We start from the raw sequence: 17,791 nt of genomic DNA, 5'->3' as shown, positions 1-17,791 counted from the left end.
TCAAACTCCATTTCCAGTCTCTTTCCCTCTCTGGAAAATCGGGCTGAAAATTCCAAGTTTGTAATCATGGTTTGGTCTTTCTGGTGATCAGCCCCAATCCAGGAACACATCCCCCCACCCCCACCCCAAGTCACCGCATTAGAACATAAGATGTTCTTAGTACTGTTACCACTTAGGAATTTACCAGGTTTTCAAGAGCTCTGTGTCAGGAACTGGGGACATGAACCAACAGATGTATTTTCTGTTATCTCACAATCTGAAATTAAAGGCTTTAGTAGATGGGCTTAGTAGCAGAATGGAGATGACAGAGGAGTCAGGGAACTTGAACCTAAGTAGATACAAATTATCCAATCTGAAGAAGGAACAGAAAATAAGTGGGGATGGAGTGGGAATTAAGGATTTGTGGGATAATATCTCAAAGTTTAACTTCTATGTGATTGGAATCCTAGGAGATGGGTAAGTATGGGGGAGAGAAAATATTTAAAGAAATAATGGCTAAAAACTTGGAGAGACATAAATTTATAGATTCAAGAAGCTCAGTGAATAAGCAATAGGCTAACGCAAAACTCCCCTGGGTGCCTCCTCATCAAACTCATTTTGACCAAACTTAAGACAAAATGTTGGAAGCAGCTAGAAGGAACAGGAACAATGATTTGAGTGACTGCTAACCTCTCATTGGAAACACGAGGCCAGAAGACAGCACAAAATGTCTTTCACAGGCAGAAAGAAAAGGGTCACCTCAGAAATCTATATCTGGTGGAAACCTCCTTCAAGAATGAAGACAAAATAACCACATTATCAGATAAAAGAAAACTAAGAGAATGTGGAAATGTGCACCGCAAGAAATGCTAAAGGACAGTCTTCAGGCTGAAGGAAGAACATACCAGAGAGAAGCTCAGATATTCAGGAAGGATGGAAAGCCACCAGAAGGAGCAAATATGTGTGCAAATACAGAAGACTTTCTCTTGACACACCCGTGTTGCGGAGCGGCGCTAAGTCCTGCACCTGGCAGGTGTTTGCCTGGGGCTCTGCAACCGGAGGAGGTGGGGTCTGTGCCCGTCAGGGTGAGCATGCTCGATTGGTGCACCGTTTCCTGTTCTGTCCCCTGCCCGCCTGCAGCTGGGCCTTGCCTGACTCAGCCCAACCACAGCTTCAGGTTTGGACAAGGCTCCCACAGCTCCCACTATGCCAGCCTGAGGACAGACGTTTTCTTCAAGTCAATGCTGACTGCAGAGGGAGGCTGGAAGCGACAGTAAGATCTGGAAGAGGTGAAGGTGTTGCTGGGAAAGACCACTAGAAAAGGCCGGCTGAAAAAAATCTAAGATTGAGACAAATTAAGTACATAATGCGGCAAAAATCAAAGAAAAGCAGAACTTTTTGACAGTGAAAAGCTGCTGCTGTTGTTGATCCCATTAGAACAGGATATAAGGTGAAAATCGCGGATGGGATCGGGCAGATAAGATAATGTGGATTTCACAGACTTAACTGGAGTTCATCAATTCCTCACTGAGAATGTGCAGGTGCATTTCACAGAGGTCATTTGGTCTTTCCGTAAAGAATACAAATGAGAAGAGTTATTGCAACAATGTCTTGAAACCCATCTCTGTGGAAGACAGTTCTAAAAGAAGTCAAACAGAGTTCTCTTCTTGGATAGAAATAAAGCAGAAACCAGGCAGTGCGATTGCCTGACTCAGGTTGAGAAAGCACGAGAAGAGAAAGAAAGAGCCCTCCTACAACACAGGAACAGATCCTAGAGAGGGATTGGTGAATGGTCTAAAGAAAATTTTCAAAAATGAAGAGGATGATAGGAAGTGAACCGTTAATAAAGCCTCAGCAGAGAAGCAAGCCAAAGGAAGATACAGAATTCTTTGTTTGAGACTTTAAAGTCATTTGGGGAACTGTGATGTGGAAAAATGGATGTTTCCAATAAGGAAATGTTGGTGAGCTGCACAGAAAAATTCGACAGATAACTATTTTCATTGCCTTCTTCTAAGTGAAGGCAATGAATTCTCCCATTTCCTACTGGAGGATTTATTTAAATAAAATAGGCTTATTAAACACTTCCTCAAAGATGGTTTCCTTGGTAATCTGGGCATTTTGTTCAAGAAAGGATAATATACATTCTTGTGTGAAATGTGAAAAAGCAAGCCTTGTCTAAGGATAATGCCACATTGTATGTATTTTTGTTCTGCTAAGAGGTAGGAAACAAAAGTAATAAGTTCCTGACCTCAGTTCCAACCAGTGTAATAAGTAAAAATAAAACCTGAATTTTTTTGTAAAAATATATGTTGCTATCTGAACAATAAAAAATATATTGAAGGTCTTAGCATATGGAAATGTGATTTGAATGACAACCACAGTGGATGTGGGGAAGAAGATGGGAAATGAACCTGTATAGTTGGAAGGCTTCTCTATTTTATACAAAGTTGTGCAGTAGTAACTGTGAGAGGGCTGTGAAAAGCTAATCCTTAAACACTTTAAAAAAATGCCAAGAGACAGAGCTAAAGAGTCAACAGATCACATGGAATTCTAAAAAATATTCAGTTAATCCAAAAGAAGATGGGCAAGGAGGATCAAAAACCAGTGGGGACAAACAAAACAAAGAGTAAAATGGTAGACTTGAATCTAAATCACTGTATTAAATATAAGGGATCTCAACCTATGTTGTCTAAAATAGGGCCACTAGCCATGTGATATTTCAACTTAAATTAACATTAAATTAGAAATTTAGTTCTTCAGGGGCGCCTGAGTGGCTCAGTGGGTTAAAGCGTCTACCTTCGGCTCAGGTCATGATCCCAGAGTCCTGGGATCGAGTCCCGCATCGGGCTCTCTGCTCCGCAGGGAGGCTGCTTCCTCTTCTCTCTCTGCCTGCTTCTCTGCCTACTTGTGATCTCTGTCAAATAAATAAATAAAATCTTAAAAAAAAAAAGAAAGAAATTTAGTTCTTCAGTGGCACTCAAGAATTCACTAGTCATATTAGACTACGATACTGAAGAACATAAATATTTACAAAATATTTCCATCATTGCAGAAATTGTTGAACAGTGTTGATCTGATCAATCCAGTTAAATGTGCATGCAGATTGTCAGACCTGACCACCCAGCCAACTTTCAACTATACACTGTGCACAACTAATCCTCTTTAAATATGTAAAGACACAGGCTAAAAAATAAATGGGAAAGGGGCGCCTGAGTGGCTCAGTGGGTTGAGCCTCTGCCTTTGGCTGGGGTCATGATCTCAGGGTCCTGGCATCGAGTTCCGCATCGGGCTCTCTGCTCAGCAGGGAGTCTGCTTTCCCCCTTTTTCTCTGCCTGCCTCTCTGCCTACTTGTGATCTCCCTGTCAAGTAGATAAACAAAATCTTTAAAAAAAAATAAATGGAAAAGATTCCACGCAAATGTTAAGTACAAAAAGACTGTGGTGACTAGATTAATATCAGATAAAGTAAATTTGAATGTAAAGGGTATTACCAGAGATAAAGACATTTCATAAAAATAAAAGGATTACTCCTGAGAAGATGTAATAATCATAAATGCTTGAGTTTAATAACAGAGCTTCAAAGTGTATGAAACAAAAACTGACATAATTAAAGGAAGAAATAGACAATTCCATAGTCATGGTTTGTGATTTTTTTTTAAAGATTTTATTTATTTCTTTGAGAGAGAATGAGTGAGAGAGAGCGTGAGAGAGAAGGTCAGAGGGAGAAGCAGACTCCCCAAGGAGCTGGGAGCCCAATGCGGGACTCGATCCTGGAAGTCTGGGATCATGACCTGAGCCAAAGGCAGTCGCTCAACCAACTGAGCCACCCAGGCACCCGGTTTGTGATTTTTTTAAAGAAGATTTTTTATTTATTCATTTGAGACAGAGAGCGAGAGAGAGAACATGAGAAGGGGGAGGGGCAGAGGACAAGTGAACCCCTCACTGAGCAGGGAGACCGAGGCAGGGCTCCATTCCAGGACCCTGAGATCATGACCTGAACTGAAGTCAGAGGCTTAATCAACTGAGCCACCCAGATGCCTCCTGGTTGGTGATTTCAACATTCTTCTCTCACCAATCAATAGAATAACTAGAACAAACATCAGTAAAGTCAGAAGATCTGAAAAACACTGTCAAACTCCTTGACCTAATTAACACTTATAGAGTCTAACTATACCACAGCCAACAACCACAGAATACATATTTAAGAGCATATGGCATGGTCACAGAGACAGATCTGCTGCTGGACCATAAAATAAGTGAGATTTAGAAAGACTGAAGCACATTGACTATGGTTCTCTGACCACAGTGAAAATGTTAGAAATAAAGGATTTGTCTTAAAACCCCAAACATTTGGAAATTAAACAACACACTTCCGGATAATTCATGGGTCAAAGAAGAAAAATTAGAAACTATTTTGAAAATTATATGAAAATACAACATACTGAAATTTTTAGGATGCAGCTAGCAAAGGGAAAACCCAGGTGGCCCCATGAGAAATCGATTTTTATTTTTATTTTTTAAAAAATATTTTATTTATTTATTTGACAGAGAGAGAGAGAGATCACAAGTTGGCAGAGAAGCAGGCAGAGGGGGAAGGGGAAACAGGCTCCCTGCTGAGGAGAGAGCCAGATGTGGGGCTCAATCCCAAGACCCTGAGATCATGACCTGAGCCGAAGGCAGAGGCTTAACCCACTGAACCACCCAGGCGCCCAAGAAATCAATTTTTAAACAGATAATCGATACCATATTTCAAGAGATAATTTCAACATTAATATTCAACAAACTTACAAAGGCAGATATGCAAGTGACCATAGCACATTAAGAAAGCAGGGAAGTGCAAATTAAACCACAATAAGATAGCACAACACACCCACCAGTATGTTCAAAATCACACAGCGTGCCAGGGTGGCTCAGTTGGTTAAGCGTCTGCCTTCAGCTTAGGTCATGATCTCCGGGTCATGGGATTGAGCCTGGTGTCAGACTCCCTGCTCAGTGAAGAGTCTGCTGCTGTTTCTCCCTCTCCCCCTGCTCATTATCTCTCTCACATAATCTTCTAAAAATTAAAAAAAAAATCACAATGACTAATACTGCCAAATATATACAAGGTTATGGAACTATTGTCTATCATTGGTTGATACAGCTACTCTGGAGAAGTGTTAAGCAGTTTCATATAACCAAGTACACAGCTCCCCTATGACCTAGCAGTTCTACTCCTAGTAGATCTGAACCTGAGATCTGAAAACAGATCCACAAAAATTTGCACAAGAATGTTCCTAACAGTTTTATGATGGCCAAAAAAAAAAAAAAAAAAAAAATCTAGCAGCCCTGGTTTCTATCTATAGGAGAATGACTCTTCAAACATTTAAAAATTAGTGATAAAAAGGAATAAAGGACCAAGACATAGATCATGGATAGATCTCAAAAATGCATTAAACAAAAGGACAGAACTGTAGAATTCCATTTATATGAAGATCTAAAACAAAGAAAAGCAAGTTCTATGAAAGCAAAAGCAGTCCGATGATGGGTGAAAAAATTAGAACAGTGATTTCCTCTGGAGGAATGTGGGTGGGGATTTGCTGACAGAGAAGATACCAGGAAGATATGGACTGCCGGTGATATTTGGTTGATAGGTTGGATAGGTAGGGGTTTAATCTGCACAGGTGCGTGCATTTGTCAGAACTCATCTAATGGCACACTTCAAGATTTGTGCATTAAGATTTGTGCATTTCACTATATGTTTTACCCCCAAAGAAAAAAAGTCTGTAAATATTGGACTCTCCTTAATGATATGTAGGGAAAAGTATTGGGGAGGAGATGTACTGCTGTCTACAGCCTAATTTGAAATGTACCCAAATAAGATGGCTTGAGGGATGGAAAGAAGAATGGATAAATATGTAATAAGGCAAGTACAGTAAAATGTTCATTGTAGAATCTAGGTGGTGAATATATAGAATTCTTTGAAATTGATGTTTGAAAATTTTCATATTAAAATGGGGGAGGGGAGTAATTGCTGGACTGACCTTCTCTCGTTTACACGTGTCTCCACATGGACTAGCTCCTAAAGCTCTTGCCCCCCAGTGAAGCAGATAAAATAGGGACATTCAGGAGGAGGTAAAGGAGCTGAGGGGTGGGCAGGTGCATTGGAATCCAGAGCTCTGTGTTTCTTTATGCTCTGCTCCCAGCGAGTGTAAGTGGGTGGTGGGTGGGCTCGGAGCCTCGGACTACTCTCTCGGAAGGCGGGGGGGACTTCTATTTAGTTAGAAGATGCCTACGCGTCCATTCCTCTATGTATCCGTATTCACTCCCACATGCCAGGGGCTCGATTCCGGAGGGGCCGAGTGTGGCCGGGTACACAGGTGGGGGCGACACGAGTCTGGAGGAGACGGAGCGCCCTCTTCTGGCCCAGGAGGGGCCCACTCAAGCCCGCTAAGTACCCAGCCTGCCTCTCTACAGCACCCACTTCCCCGGGATCTGAGCGCGCGGTGTGGGAGCGCTGCAGCCCCCGGGTGGGCCAGTTGAGAGACCGCATCTGCCCGCGGAGCACCGCGCTGGGAGCGGGGCCGCGCGGCCGGCAGGCTGGGAACCGGGTGGAGTCGCTGCCGCGGTCAGCCTCCGGGCTCCACCTGTTGCAGCTTCGGAGCGCTCGAGCCAGGCCGGGCGGAGCCCGGGGAGCTCGGCTCCCAGCGCCGTTCTGCAGAGCGAGGCCGAGGCGAGGAGGGGCCCTGGGAGCAGTGCTGACAGGGCGGCGCGGAGGGGGCTGTCCCGGGGAGGTGAGAATGGAGCTCAGAGACTGTGCCAGTGCCCCCTGAAAGGCCAGGTCTTGGGGAGGGAGCCCCTGGCCGTGTGCTGGGGAGTCTGGCTGCTGTTCTGCACGGGGCAAGGGGAAAGCACTCCGCAGCACCAGATCTCTGGAGCACACTGAGGCGGCCAAGCCCGGATGGAGGAGCTGGAACTCTCCAGCCCCCAGTCCTCCGCCACCTCTCCGGGAACTGGGGCTGGCTAGGGACGCGCGTCGCACCCGCACAGCCGGCGCGTGGGAGCGGAAGACGCCCCCGCGCGGGACCCGGAGGCCAAGGGCGCTCGGAGCAAGGCTAGGGGGGCTGCCCGGGGAAGATGCCCCTAACTCCCCTCGTCCCCCCATTCCGACCTCCCTTTCTGGTGTCCTCCTCCAGCCGTTCTGTCCGCCGGATGCCGCGCAGCGCGGGGGCCGGACGCGAGGTAGGAACCCGTGGGCCCCGCTCCCGGCCGTCCCTCGGGATGCGCCCACCCAGGACCTGCTCCAGCCACTACACCCCGGCAGACGGGTAGGTGACCCCAGAGGTCTGAGGCTCCGAGCGACGCCGAGACTGGCACGCAGCCCCACGGATCCATCTGGGGAGGCACCCCCAGCAAGCGCCAGCACACGGACACCCCGCGTCCCAGCCGTCGGCGGCTAGAGAAGAGATGGGCGAAGAGACTGAGCCCACCCGGCTCCTCTAACCCGCCAGCTTCCGAGGCCGGAAGACCTTGCTGCGGGGGAAATTCAAGTCCGCCCGGATTCGCGCTGAGGACGCGCCACGCCCCCTCCCCAATCTGAGCAGATCAGGGAGGGCATCCGGGGGGAACCAGCCGACTCCGCTCTCGGTCACTCGGACCTCGAGCATTTAAGAGAACTCCGAGGCGGGTGGGGACAGAAAGCGGATTTGAAACCAGGAGTCGAGGCGGACGTGGGGAGCGGGAGCGGGCGCCGCGGGAGCGATCGAGGAGGCGGCCTGGGGAACCGCGCGGCCTGGGACTGCGCCCCGAGGTCATGAGCGAGCGGACCGTCGGGCGTGCGGGGGCGGGTTGAGCGGCCAGCCCCGGGGTGGGGGGCCGGAGCGACAGTCGTCCGGCGGCCACGGCCCTCCGGCGCGGGGCGGCCCCCGGGGACCCGGCCATGGCCGGCCGGGGGTGCGGCTGCAGCTGCGGCCCGGGCTACCTGAACGAGGACAACGCGCGCTTCCTGCTGCTCGCCGCGCTCATCGTGCTCTACCTACTGGGCGGCGCCGCCGTCTTTTCGGCGCTGGAACTCGCGCACGAGCGCCAGGCCAAGCAGCGCTGGGAGGAGCGCCTGGCCAACTTCAGCCGCCGCCACAACCTGAGCCGCGACGAACTGCGCGGCTTCCTTCGCCACTACGAGGAGGCCACCGAGGCCGGCATCCGCGTGGACAGCGCCCGCCCGCGCTGGGACTTCACCGGCGCCTTCTACTTCGTGGGCACCGTCGTGTCCACCATAGGTAAGCGGGCGTCGCTGGGGGGCGAAGGGGCGCCGGGCTCTGCAGGCCCTTTCCTGGGACCGCTTGGGGCTCTTGCGCTCCTCCACCCCCGCGCTCAGCCCCGCGGTACAGATGGGAGCTGCCGCCTCGTCCACAGGTGGTACTGCCTCTCCGCTTTCCTACACGCGGTCCGCGGGGCGGGAGCATCCGCAACACCTGGGCGCTCGTTCTGACCTCCTGGCCCGGGGGCCTGCTTGTTAACCCGCGCACAGGGGAGCTGAGTGAGCCTTAAGTTGCTCTGGAGGGTTTTCTATATAGGTAAGGAGACAGAGCTTGAGTTCGTGAAACTTTAGGGGAAAAGCTTAGGAATCAGAAGGACCCTACAAAGATTTACTGACTTAACACCATTCACGAGGCAGTGATTTATGGGGAGGCACGAAGGCTAAGACTGTCCGTGACTTCAAGCTTACAGAGAGAAAAATCAGATTGAATACCAAGTTAGAAGTAAGCGGGCAAAGCGCCGATGGGGATGGAAAAGAGTTTCCTACCAAGAAGGAAGGGGGGGTGACCTTCAGGTTGAACCAGCTAGTGTAAGGTATGGGTTTGGGGACTGAAGTGTTTTGCACTCTAGAGGAGGAGAGAACTTCATTTCGGGGGTGCCTCATGAGCTACCTGATCTAGATGGAGCAGTGGAGGCAAGGCTAGGAAGGTCTCCAGGCTCAGAGCATGAAGGTGGACTTTACAGCCAAACTAAGGAACTAGAACTTACATAGAGGCAATCGGGAGCCATTGAGAGTTCTTGAGCAAGAGTGTGATAGCACGGCTATATGGTCGGTGATACCTTTATTTGTAGCAGAAGAAAAATGTTGGGTCTTTGTACTACACCTCTAAAGACTCCTTCTCTCTGAAGCATAATGGAGTTAGAAGGGGGTGGGGGAAGACACTGTGGAAATTCTTAGAGAAGGAGAGAGCTGAAGCGGAGGAGGAGCTTTGAAACAAGACCCGGAAAGGGAGTCGCTGCCAGAGCCCAGGAGCTGCAGCAGGGCCCCCAGGGCGCTGCGGGTGCTCTCAACCCCGGCCCCTGTGCTAGGGAGGAGAGCTTGTCAGTGAGGCAGGGTGACAAGGCAAACTTGCTTGAAGCTCCCACGCATGGCTGTCTTAGGTTGACATTCCGCCAGGAGAATGATTAGTCCAGAAAGATTTCCCAAGGTTAGTTTAGAAGCCCAGGGCTTCATCTGGTGAGGAGGAGGGGAGGGCGGGGAGGACTGGCACGATTAGGGACACTTGGGCTCTCCTTCCCCCTCCCCCCATTCTATAGCTGGTCCCTGTCCCATCAGCAGGGCCTTTATGATACCACAGTCACGGGACAGCAAGAAAAGCTCTCTTTGCATTCCCTGGGGTGACTAGAACGTGAGGCCCTGAGGGAGACAGAGGGAGCAATGCCCACGGTTCTCTCTCCCAGCCCACAGTCTCTGCTGGGCTTTCTTAGCAGAATTCCCTAAATCCCCCACTGCGTCCACTCCTTTGTCTCTGAAGATGGTTCTAGAATGCCCGTGCAGGGAGGACTGGGGGGGACAGCCTGACTGAGAAGGGCTGATGTGGAGCTGACCCCAACTCTTTGCATCGCTAGTACAGTGTTCTATCTCAGACTGATGATACATTTGGGGGTCGTCCTGGCGGGAGAATGGGGGAGCGAAGTCCACTTCCCCACAAGCCACTCCTTGGTCACCCCGGTGGACATGGCGGTAGGAAGGAGCAGCTTGTAGGTATTGACTGGTGAACGTTGGTGCCTTAGGAAGGGAGAATGTCTCTGGTGGGTGGGCAGGTAAGAACAGGGGCTTTTGAGGAGCAAATGGAATGTCACCTGTTGGAAGGGAAGGAATTCTGGACTGAGAGTCTGACACTGGAGCTATTGGTCCTGTCTCCGTATCGGGGGCATTAACCATTCTTAACCATTCTGAGCCCCATCATTCTCACCTGAGATGTCCACAAAGTGGCCCCCTGGCACTGGCACGTGTTTGTGGTTCAGTAAACATTTCTGTGTCCTGCCCACTCCCTCCCCCCCCGAGCCTTCCCCTCTCGCAGGGCTGTGGAGGGGTGATGAGCTCATGGAAGTGAATGTTCTTTACAAAGTACAAAGCAGGGGCTTATTTCCACTTTCTCAGTTCTAACATTTGCTTTTAAATTGTTTCATTAATTGCTGTTGTAATTACAGCACTCACTCCCCTTTATTAGGGTAGATATTAGGCACATACTGTGATTTTTATGTGAATATGCGATGCAGCTAATTACCACGTTACACTTACACTTAATTTCCATCAACACAACTCCGTGAAGTCGGTATGATTATCCTCGTTGTATAGACAGGGAAGCTAAAGCTTCATGTTCCTTGTAAAATAACATACAAAGAAGGAAAAAAGTGAAGCCCTCTGCAGTGACATCACCCCAAGTTCTTCATTGTTAACATTCTGGTGCATTTCCTTCTGTTCTTTTTCTCTATGCACACACAGATGTACATATGTATTTTTTTAGAGTTGGGGTCATAGTCAATAAAACGTCTCATCTTGTATTATAGGTGTTACAATTACATGATGTTTTTCTTTTTCTTTTTAATTTATTTTAATTTTTAAAAAGATTTTATTTATTTGACAGAGAGAGATCACAAGTAGGCAGAGAGGCAGGCAGAGAGAGAGGGGGAAGCAGTCTCCACACTGAGCAGAGAGCTCGATGCGGGGCTCGATCCCAGGACCCTGAGATCATGACCCGAGTGGAAGGCAGGGGGCTCAACCCACGGAGCCACCCAGGCGCCCCTACATGATGTTTTTCGTGTAGTTCTGCTACATGAAATAGTTAAAATAGTTCTGCTCTGCTTTATTCTGCAAAGAGTTTAAAATAACAGACAACAAGAAAGCATATGGTAAAACAATGAAAAACATGGAAGTACAACTTCAGGAAAAAGGACAGAAATATGGAAAGCAAATGGATCTAGGAAGTTGCTAGAGAGGATCCTTGTCTTAGTTCAGGTTCCCTCAGAAGCAGACACTGAGCCAGGAATCTGAGTTGATGAGAAGGTGCCAGGGATATAGGCCAAGGGAAGGAGAAGAGATAGAGAAGAGGAAGCCCATCACCATAGGGTCTGTTATTCAGCGGGAACTGTAGTCGGTGGCTGGTACTTACTTCCAAGTGAAAGTTTGAAACAATGCAAGGCTCGTGACCCAGAATTACCCTAGGTAAGGGGGCTGGGGTATTTATACACCCACACCTGTCAGGAGTTGGCTCAAAGCTGCTTGGAGAGCAGGGGAAGCACAAGGATAATCCCAGGAACAGATTTCCCCCGCCATCCGAAAGTAGAGTGTTTCTGTGGAACCTTTTATAAACTGAAATGGTGTGAAAGGATAAAGCAAGTACCATCCCCTAAAAGTAAAAGTCCTCGGATTTCTTTCAGTTAGCAATGACACGTTACTAACACAGGTCTTTCCTAAAAGCAAAGTGGCGTAAAGCAAACTCGCCGATAATGGGGGAAACCTGTATGTCTGGCCTGATTTTTTTTTTTGTTGTTTTTTTCATGGACCGCCCAAGATCAGTCCTCTGACAAAGATATAGGCACTGGGCATCTGAGGTCAGTCCAGGATGCCCAGAAATGACAAAGAGGACCCTAAGGGGTGGAGAAGGGGGACCGACAAAGGCTATTCAAACTTGAAATTCGATTCCAAGCTTCCTGCCAGAGTCAGGACCCCATACTGGAATCCTTATTATCAGAAAAAAGGAAGCATCAACCTTATCCCAGTTCCTAATCAAAAATGTTTCCCCCTTGGGATTTTTGTATAGGAGGCATTTCATAGGCTAGTGGTGACGTTCACAAACAAACATTTTCCTGAAAATGAAAGTGAGGATTTCATGTACCTGTTGTCTGAGATCTTTGATTAAAAAGTCAGAGCAGAACTAAATTCTACCCAAAACTAGTAATACACTATATGTGAACTAACTTGAATTTAAATAAAATTTAAAAAAATAAAAGAATGAAACACTGTTTGGCAGTTTCTCAAAAGCCTAAACAGAGAACTACCATATGACCCAGCAATTCCACTCCTAGGGCACATATTCAAGAGAATTGAAAGCACATGCTCAGATATTGGGCACCTGTGTTTGTTGCTGTGTTACTCATAGAGCCCAAAGGTAGAAACAACCCAAGTGTTCGTCAACAGATGGATGGATAAACACAAAGTGGTAGATATGTACAATGAAGTACTACTGAGCCATAAAAAGAATGGAATTTAAATGCATGTCGCAACCTGGATGGATCTTGGAAGCATACTTCTACTTCATGAAATAAGCCAGACACAGAAGGGCAAATATTGTATCATTCCACGTGTATGAGGTACCTCGAATAGACAAATTCCAGAGGAATTGAAGGTAGAATAGGAGTTACCAGAAGCCGGGCAAGAGGAGAAGGTTGTTTTATGGGTTTGGTCCTTTTGTTGGGGATAGTGAAAAAGAAGTGTTGGGTGTGGACAGTGGTGATGGTTAAACAACAGATTGAGTGTATTTGATACCATTGAGTTACACACTTTGGAATGGTTACAATGGTAAATATTAGGTCTCTTTTGCCACAATTTAAGAGGCGCAGAATATGAAAACACAAGTCAGGGATGCCCATTCTGAAAGAGGCTGGTGATCAGATTGAAACGAGAGTAAATGAAGAACTCAGAGAAGTAGGTTGATAAGATATCCTGTAGAGGGGTGCCTGGACGGCTCAGTGGGTTAAGCCTCTGCCTTCGGCTCAGGTCATGATCCCAGGGTCCTGGGATTGAGTCTCGCATCGGGCTCTCTGCTCAGCAGGGAGCCTGCTTCTCCCTCTCTCTCTGCCTGCCTCTCTGCCTGCTTGTGATCTCTCTCTGTCAAATAAATAAATAAAATCTTAAAATAAAAAAAAAGATATCCTGTAGATAAGCTCCTCTACACATCTTTTCTCTCAAATAGGCTTTTGTTAGGAGTTTGTTTCTGCATTGGCCTGTGAGTGTATAACTCAGCGTCTCTCCAGAAAGTACTTGAGGTCATTTGCAAATGATACGGTCCAGTAGGCTTTGTTGGGTTTTAGGTTACTCCCAAATCTCAGTCCCTTAGCCCATCAGGGGCTTACTTCAGACTCATACCAAAGTCACTGTGGTGTGTGTGGGGATTCCCCGGGGCCGCTGCCTTCACCTTAGTCCAGGGTTCAGGCTGCCTTCACCTTGTGGCTCCTCTTCCTCAGCTCATGCTTCCGGGACTGTCCAGGAAGGGGAGGGAAGTGCTGACGTGTGGAGTACCTGTGACCAGTGGCCATCACCTGCAACTGACCCAAATCACCGCCACACACATTCCATTGGCCAAACCAAGTCATGTGGCCACACCCATCTTCCAGGACTTGGGGAAGCACACTGCTCCCCGGAGTCCAGAAAGGGGGTGAGACTCGATATTGGTGAACAGCTCGGATACGTATTATACATCCGTATGCACTGTGCACTAGAAATGGATAGAAATGGATTTAAGATATGGGTGATGGGAAAACATGAATAGGATAGTTCAATTAAGCCAGATTTTTTAAAATTTTAATTATTTTTTTTAAGTGGGCTCCACGTCCTCTGATTAAGACCTGAGCTGAGACAAAGCGTCAGGCACTTACCCCACTGGGCCAGCCAGGTGCCCCTAGCCACATGTGGTTAACATACCGAGGTTTATGTCAACAGGACCTGCATGAGCCCCAGATTTGGCTCTGAGTTTCCTGTTATCAAAAGAAAGAGGCGAGGACAACCTTTAAATGGTCCCTCTTATCCAGGCTGCCTGTTTGGAAAACACCCAAGTTCTTCAGACTGAAATAAAAATTTTCCTGCAGATGGTTATGAATGGGAGTGCGTAAGATGATGAGTAATCCCCTCCACAGCATCTGGGCCGTAAGTATGAGAGAGAACGGCGCTCTCCTACCTAGTTCCGCATCCCTCAGTGCAAGGTGCGGTTCAGGAAACGCCCCTCTGCCAAAGCTGGAGCACCGCGCAGGGCAGACATACAGCTCTGCTGTGGTCCACTAGGGACATTTAGAATTCTCTACTGGAAGTTCCCAAGCTTCGGTGTCTGCAAGAACTCATCTGAGGGGAATATGGTACTTGTTCAAATGTAGGTATTTGGGCCCCCCTTTCAGAGATCCTGATGCCGTAAATCAGCATTTTGGGGAACATCCCCAGAAGCTCTGATATAGGCAGCAAAGGGAGGCCACTGAGGCATGTCTGATGGGAGGAGGTGTAGGGTTGAAGCCCGTGGAGATCCGTGCTCTTCGAAGAGTGGCTGATGGAGCCGTGGCATCTGCATCCCCTTGGATCTTGTTAGAAACGCAGACCCTCAGGCCAACCCCAGACCAACTGAGTTAGAATCTGTTCTCTAACAAAACGCCTGGGTGGGTCATAGGCACATGAACGGTGTTTCCTGGCGTTGCTTACTAGAGCAAGGCCCCCTGGGCTCAAGAACATAGACAAACTGGTGGCCAGGCTGGAATGGAAAGGAGGGGAGATGCGCTCATCTCTCTCTTTTTTTTTTTTTTTTTTTAAGATTTTATGTATTTATTTGACAGACAGAAATCACAAGTAGGCAGAGAGGCAGGCAGAGAGAGAGGGGGAAGCAGGCTTCCCGCTGAGCGGAGAGCCCAATTCGGGGCTCAATCCCAGGACCCTGGGATCATGACCTGAGCTGAAGGCAGAGGATTTAACCTACTGAGCCACCCAGGCGCCCTGATGCACTCATCTCTTGTCTTGGTGGCCCTCCTCTCCAGCGGGTCATGAAGTACACAAGGAGCAGGATGACTTAGCCCAGAGCAGCCTAACCAGACACAAGGACGCACTGGGATTAGGCTAGGAAGGGAATGGTGGCTTGCGCCAGTCTGAAGGGCTTGATCAGAGAGGTGCCAAGTCCCGCCTTAGTGCTATAACCCTCAAGCTAGATTTCAAGATTTGCAGCAACAGTTGTGTTCATTCTAATTAAACAGAAGTAATCATGCTGATGCCTCCTTTTGGGCCCTGGGAGTGGCTTTGGATTAGCACCTGCGCAGCGGTGTTCTACAAGGCTCGAAGGCTCGTGGAGCTCAGGAGGAGCTGGGCTGATGTGTTTAGATTTCAGCCTGGTCAGTGTGCACATCTACATGGTGTGTGCTGAACTGTTTTTGGAATCTGCTTCCTCCTACATGGGAGCCGTTGAGGAAGGAGCTCATGAAATCAAATTATATCAGGTTCAAACAAAACTGGGGGTCGCCATTCCACATAGAAAGCTATCAGTTGACATCATGAACAGGCATTGAGAAAGAATAAAAACATCTCATGAGGACGGTAATGATCATCACGTGTTAGGGGGTCTCATGCACGGGTCGAGATTTAAATCACACTGACTAGGCACTTTATATTTTACAAAGCATTTGTGCACAAATCGTATGAGGTCGGCAGAGAAGTTACTGATGCATTTTGCAGATGAAGAAACTGACGACAGAAAGCATAGTTCCCTTACTCAGGACTTACTCTGCTCTAATGTGGCCAAGTCAAAATTAGAACCAGATTTTGTTTACTGTCTGATGGTAAAAGAAATAGGTATTCATTTGAGAAGACTGGAAACATATGGGAAAATATAAAAAAGAAAGGAGAAATCACCCATCATGCCACCATCCAACAAGAATCACTGTAAATATTTTGGCTTATATTATATCGTACGTCAAGTGCTATCTCATTGAATCTAAGATGCTTCCTTATTTTATGTACCATTAAGAAAGAAAAGAATGCTGCCAATTAAATTTTGACATGCTAGCCTTATGAGATCACCTCCATTTCCACGACATTAAAATGTTGGGGTAAGGTACATCTTAAAGTCACGGAAATAGATCATGCTTTGTATCTATCTGACTGTTTTCCATTTAGCTACTATGACATGAGCATATGTTGTAATTAGGTAAAATTGAATCTCAAAATTAGAATTTCTCTGATTTCTACTGAAGTTGATTAATTTTAAATACTTACTAAAAACACTTACAGTTTGGGGCACCTGGGTGGCTCATTCGGGTGACCGTCCGTCTTCGGCTCAGGTCATGATCTCAGGGTCCTGGGGTGGAGCCCCACATCAGGCTCCCTGCTCATCAGGGGGTCTGCTCTGCCCTCTCTCTCTGCTCCTACCCCTGCTTGTGTGTGCGCACGCTCTCCCTCTCTCTCAAATAAATAATAAAATCTTCAAAAAAAACCCCAAACCCCACACAGTTACAGCTCATCTTCCCTGTGTCATCTAGCTAATCCTTTCCCCATTTTGCTATCGGGAGTGAGGGGTTGTCGTCTTAATCATTGTATATGTGTGCTTTAGGTTTGAAAGTTTTGGCCCTTTGTCATGGCTGGGCCATACTCTCCATGCATATTTGTTTTCCATTCAGCAGTTATTAGATTTAGGAACGCTCTTAATTTCTGTGCATTGGATTCCAGCCTTTGCCTTGCGATGTCTTCCATTGTTTGTGTTTGGGCTTTAAAAATAACTTTCCATCCAGATTTTATAAGAACGTTAGTTTCTGTTCAGTATTTTTCCAAGTGCTCCACACCCCTCTGCGGTAACAGCTGTTTATCAAACCTTTCCCCATATTGTCTCGTGTGAACAATGATGGTGCATTGTGACATGGTATTTAAGGAGCGATGCCGCGTGGTCGTGCGGAAAGAGACAGCACAGAGTGGCCAGTAGGCATTTGCTTTCCTCCAGGTCAGGCGAAAGGGCCATCTTTCTTGAGATCTATCTTTGAAAGCCTCAGGAGGAAGATCACACTATGCGTCCTGTGAACCCTGGGCTTGTTCAATCATTTGTTTCCTTCTTGGTACATTTCAGCATCTTGAAATTAGCATTCCGTGGCAGGGACGCCTCTCCAGTCTCCACTGTCCAGCACGCCAGCGGGTCCACATTCGTGCTCACCTCAGCTTGTTTCATTAAATTCTTCTCTTGGGAAACATGGTGCTTTCCTCTTCTTTTATCCCAAATGCCATCCTGTTTTCTCCCCGCCACCCCCTATACCTTTCTCCACAAAGGAGAGAGAGATGTGGCATGAATGTATCCCAGATAATTCCTGCACCCCTTTGGGGGGAGGCTAAGGGTGGTGTTCCATTCTAAGAATCACAGTCCATTAGCCCGAAGTAACAAAAAAGTAAATTTTTGTCTGCGTATTTCTAAAGAACCTGAGAGTCTCCCATTTATATAACACAGAGGAATGTTCTTTCTCTTCTCCTCTCCTAGTCTCATATATCTTAAAGGAGTTCTGGAGCCTCTTATTTCCGGTTCTCTCAGTCTGTCCCTCTGCGTCCCTCTCCCCACCCCCACATCTCTTTCTGTCCTCTGTCATCACAAGTGACTTCACCTCTCCGACTTGTTTTAGCTTTTTCTCATTTAGCTCTCTCCCCGGTGAAGGGTAGCCCTGAGGACTGGACTGGCCCAGCAAGCAGCAGTGCTGTCCCATAGGAGGATGGAGAGAAGAGCCGGGTGACATTATGATCATCACACATGAATGGCTTTACACCAGGGAACAGTCTCATCCTAGACAGGAGG

The 17,791-nt window shown here is 47.5% G+C and overlaps 1 protein-coding gene and 1 pseudogene across 1 annotated transcript in view; both read left to right on the top strand.

The window, feature by feature from the left end:
- Positions 1-1,345: 1,345 nt before the first annotated feature.
- LOC101669874 lies at positions 1,346-1,934 on the top strand (annotated as a pseudogene).
- Positions 1,935-6,427: 4,493 nt separating this feature from the next.
- KCNK13 (potassium two pore domain channel subfamily K member 13) overlaps positions 6,428-17,791 on the top strand; it is a 105,500-nt gene continuing 94,136 nt past the window's right edge. Inside the window, exon 1 of the mRNA XM_004739067.3 lies at positions 6,428-8,233. Coding sequence (XP_004739124.1) covers positions 7,894-8,233 — 340 coding nt within the window. The 5' untranslated portion in view covers positions 6,428-7,893. The remainder of the gene's footprint in view (positions 8,234-17,791) is intronic.

Source organism: Mustela putorius, unplaced genomic scaffold (assembly GCF_011764305.1).
Source record: "Mustela putorius furo isolate JIRA1106 unplaced genomic scaffold, ASM1176430v1.1 tig00000129_pilon_pilon_pilon, whole genome shotgun sequence".
Taxonomy (NCBI): domain Eukaryota; kingdom Metazoa; phylum Chordata; class Mammalia; order Carnivora; family Mustelidae; genus Mustela; species Mustela putorius.
Note: the sequence above shows the minus strand (reverse complement) of the source record. Positions and strands in the feature narration are given on the sequence as shown.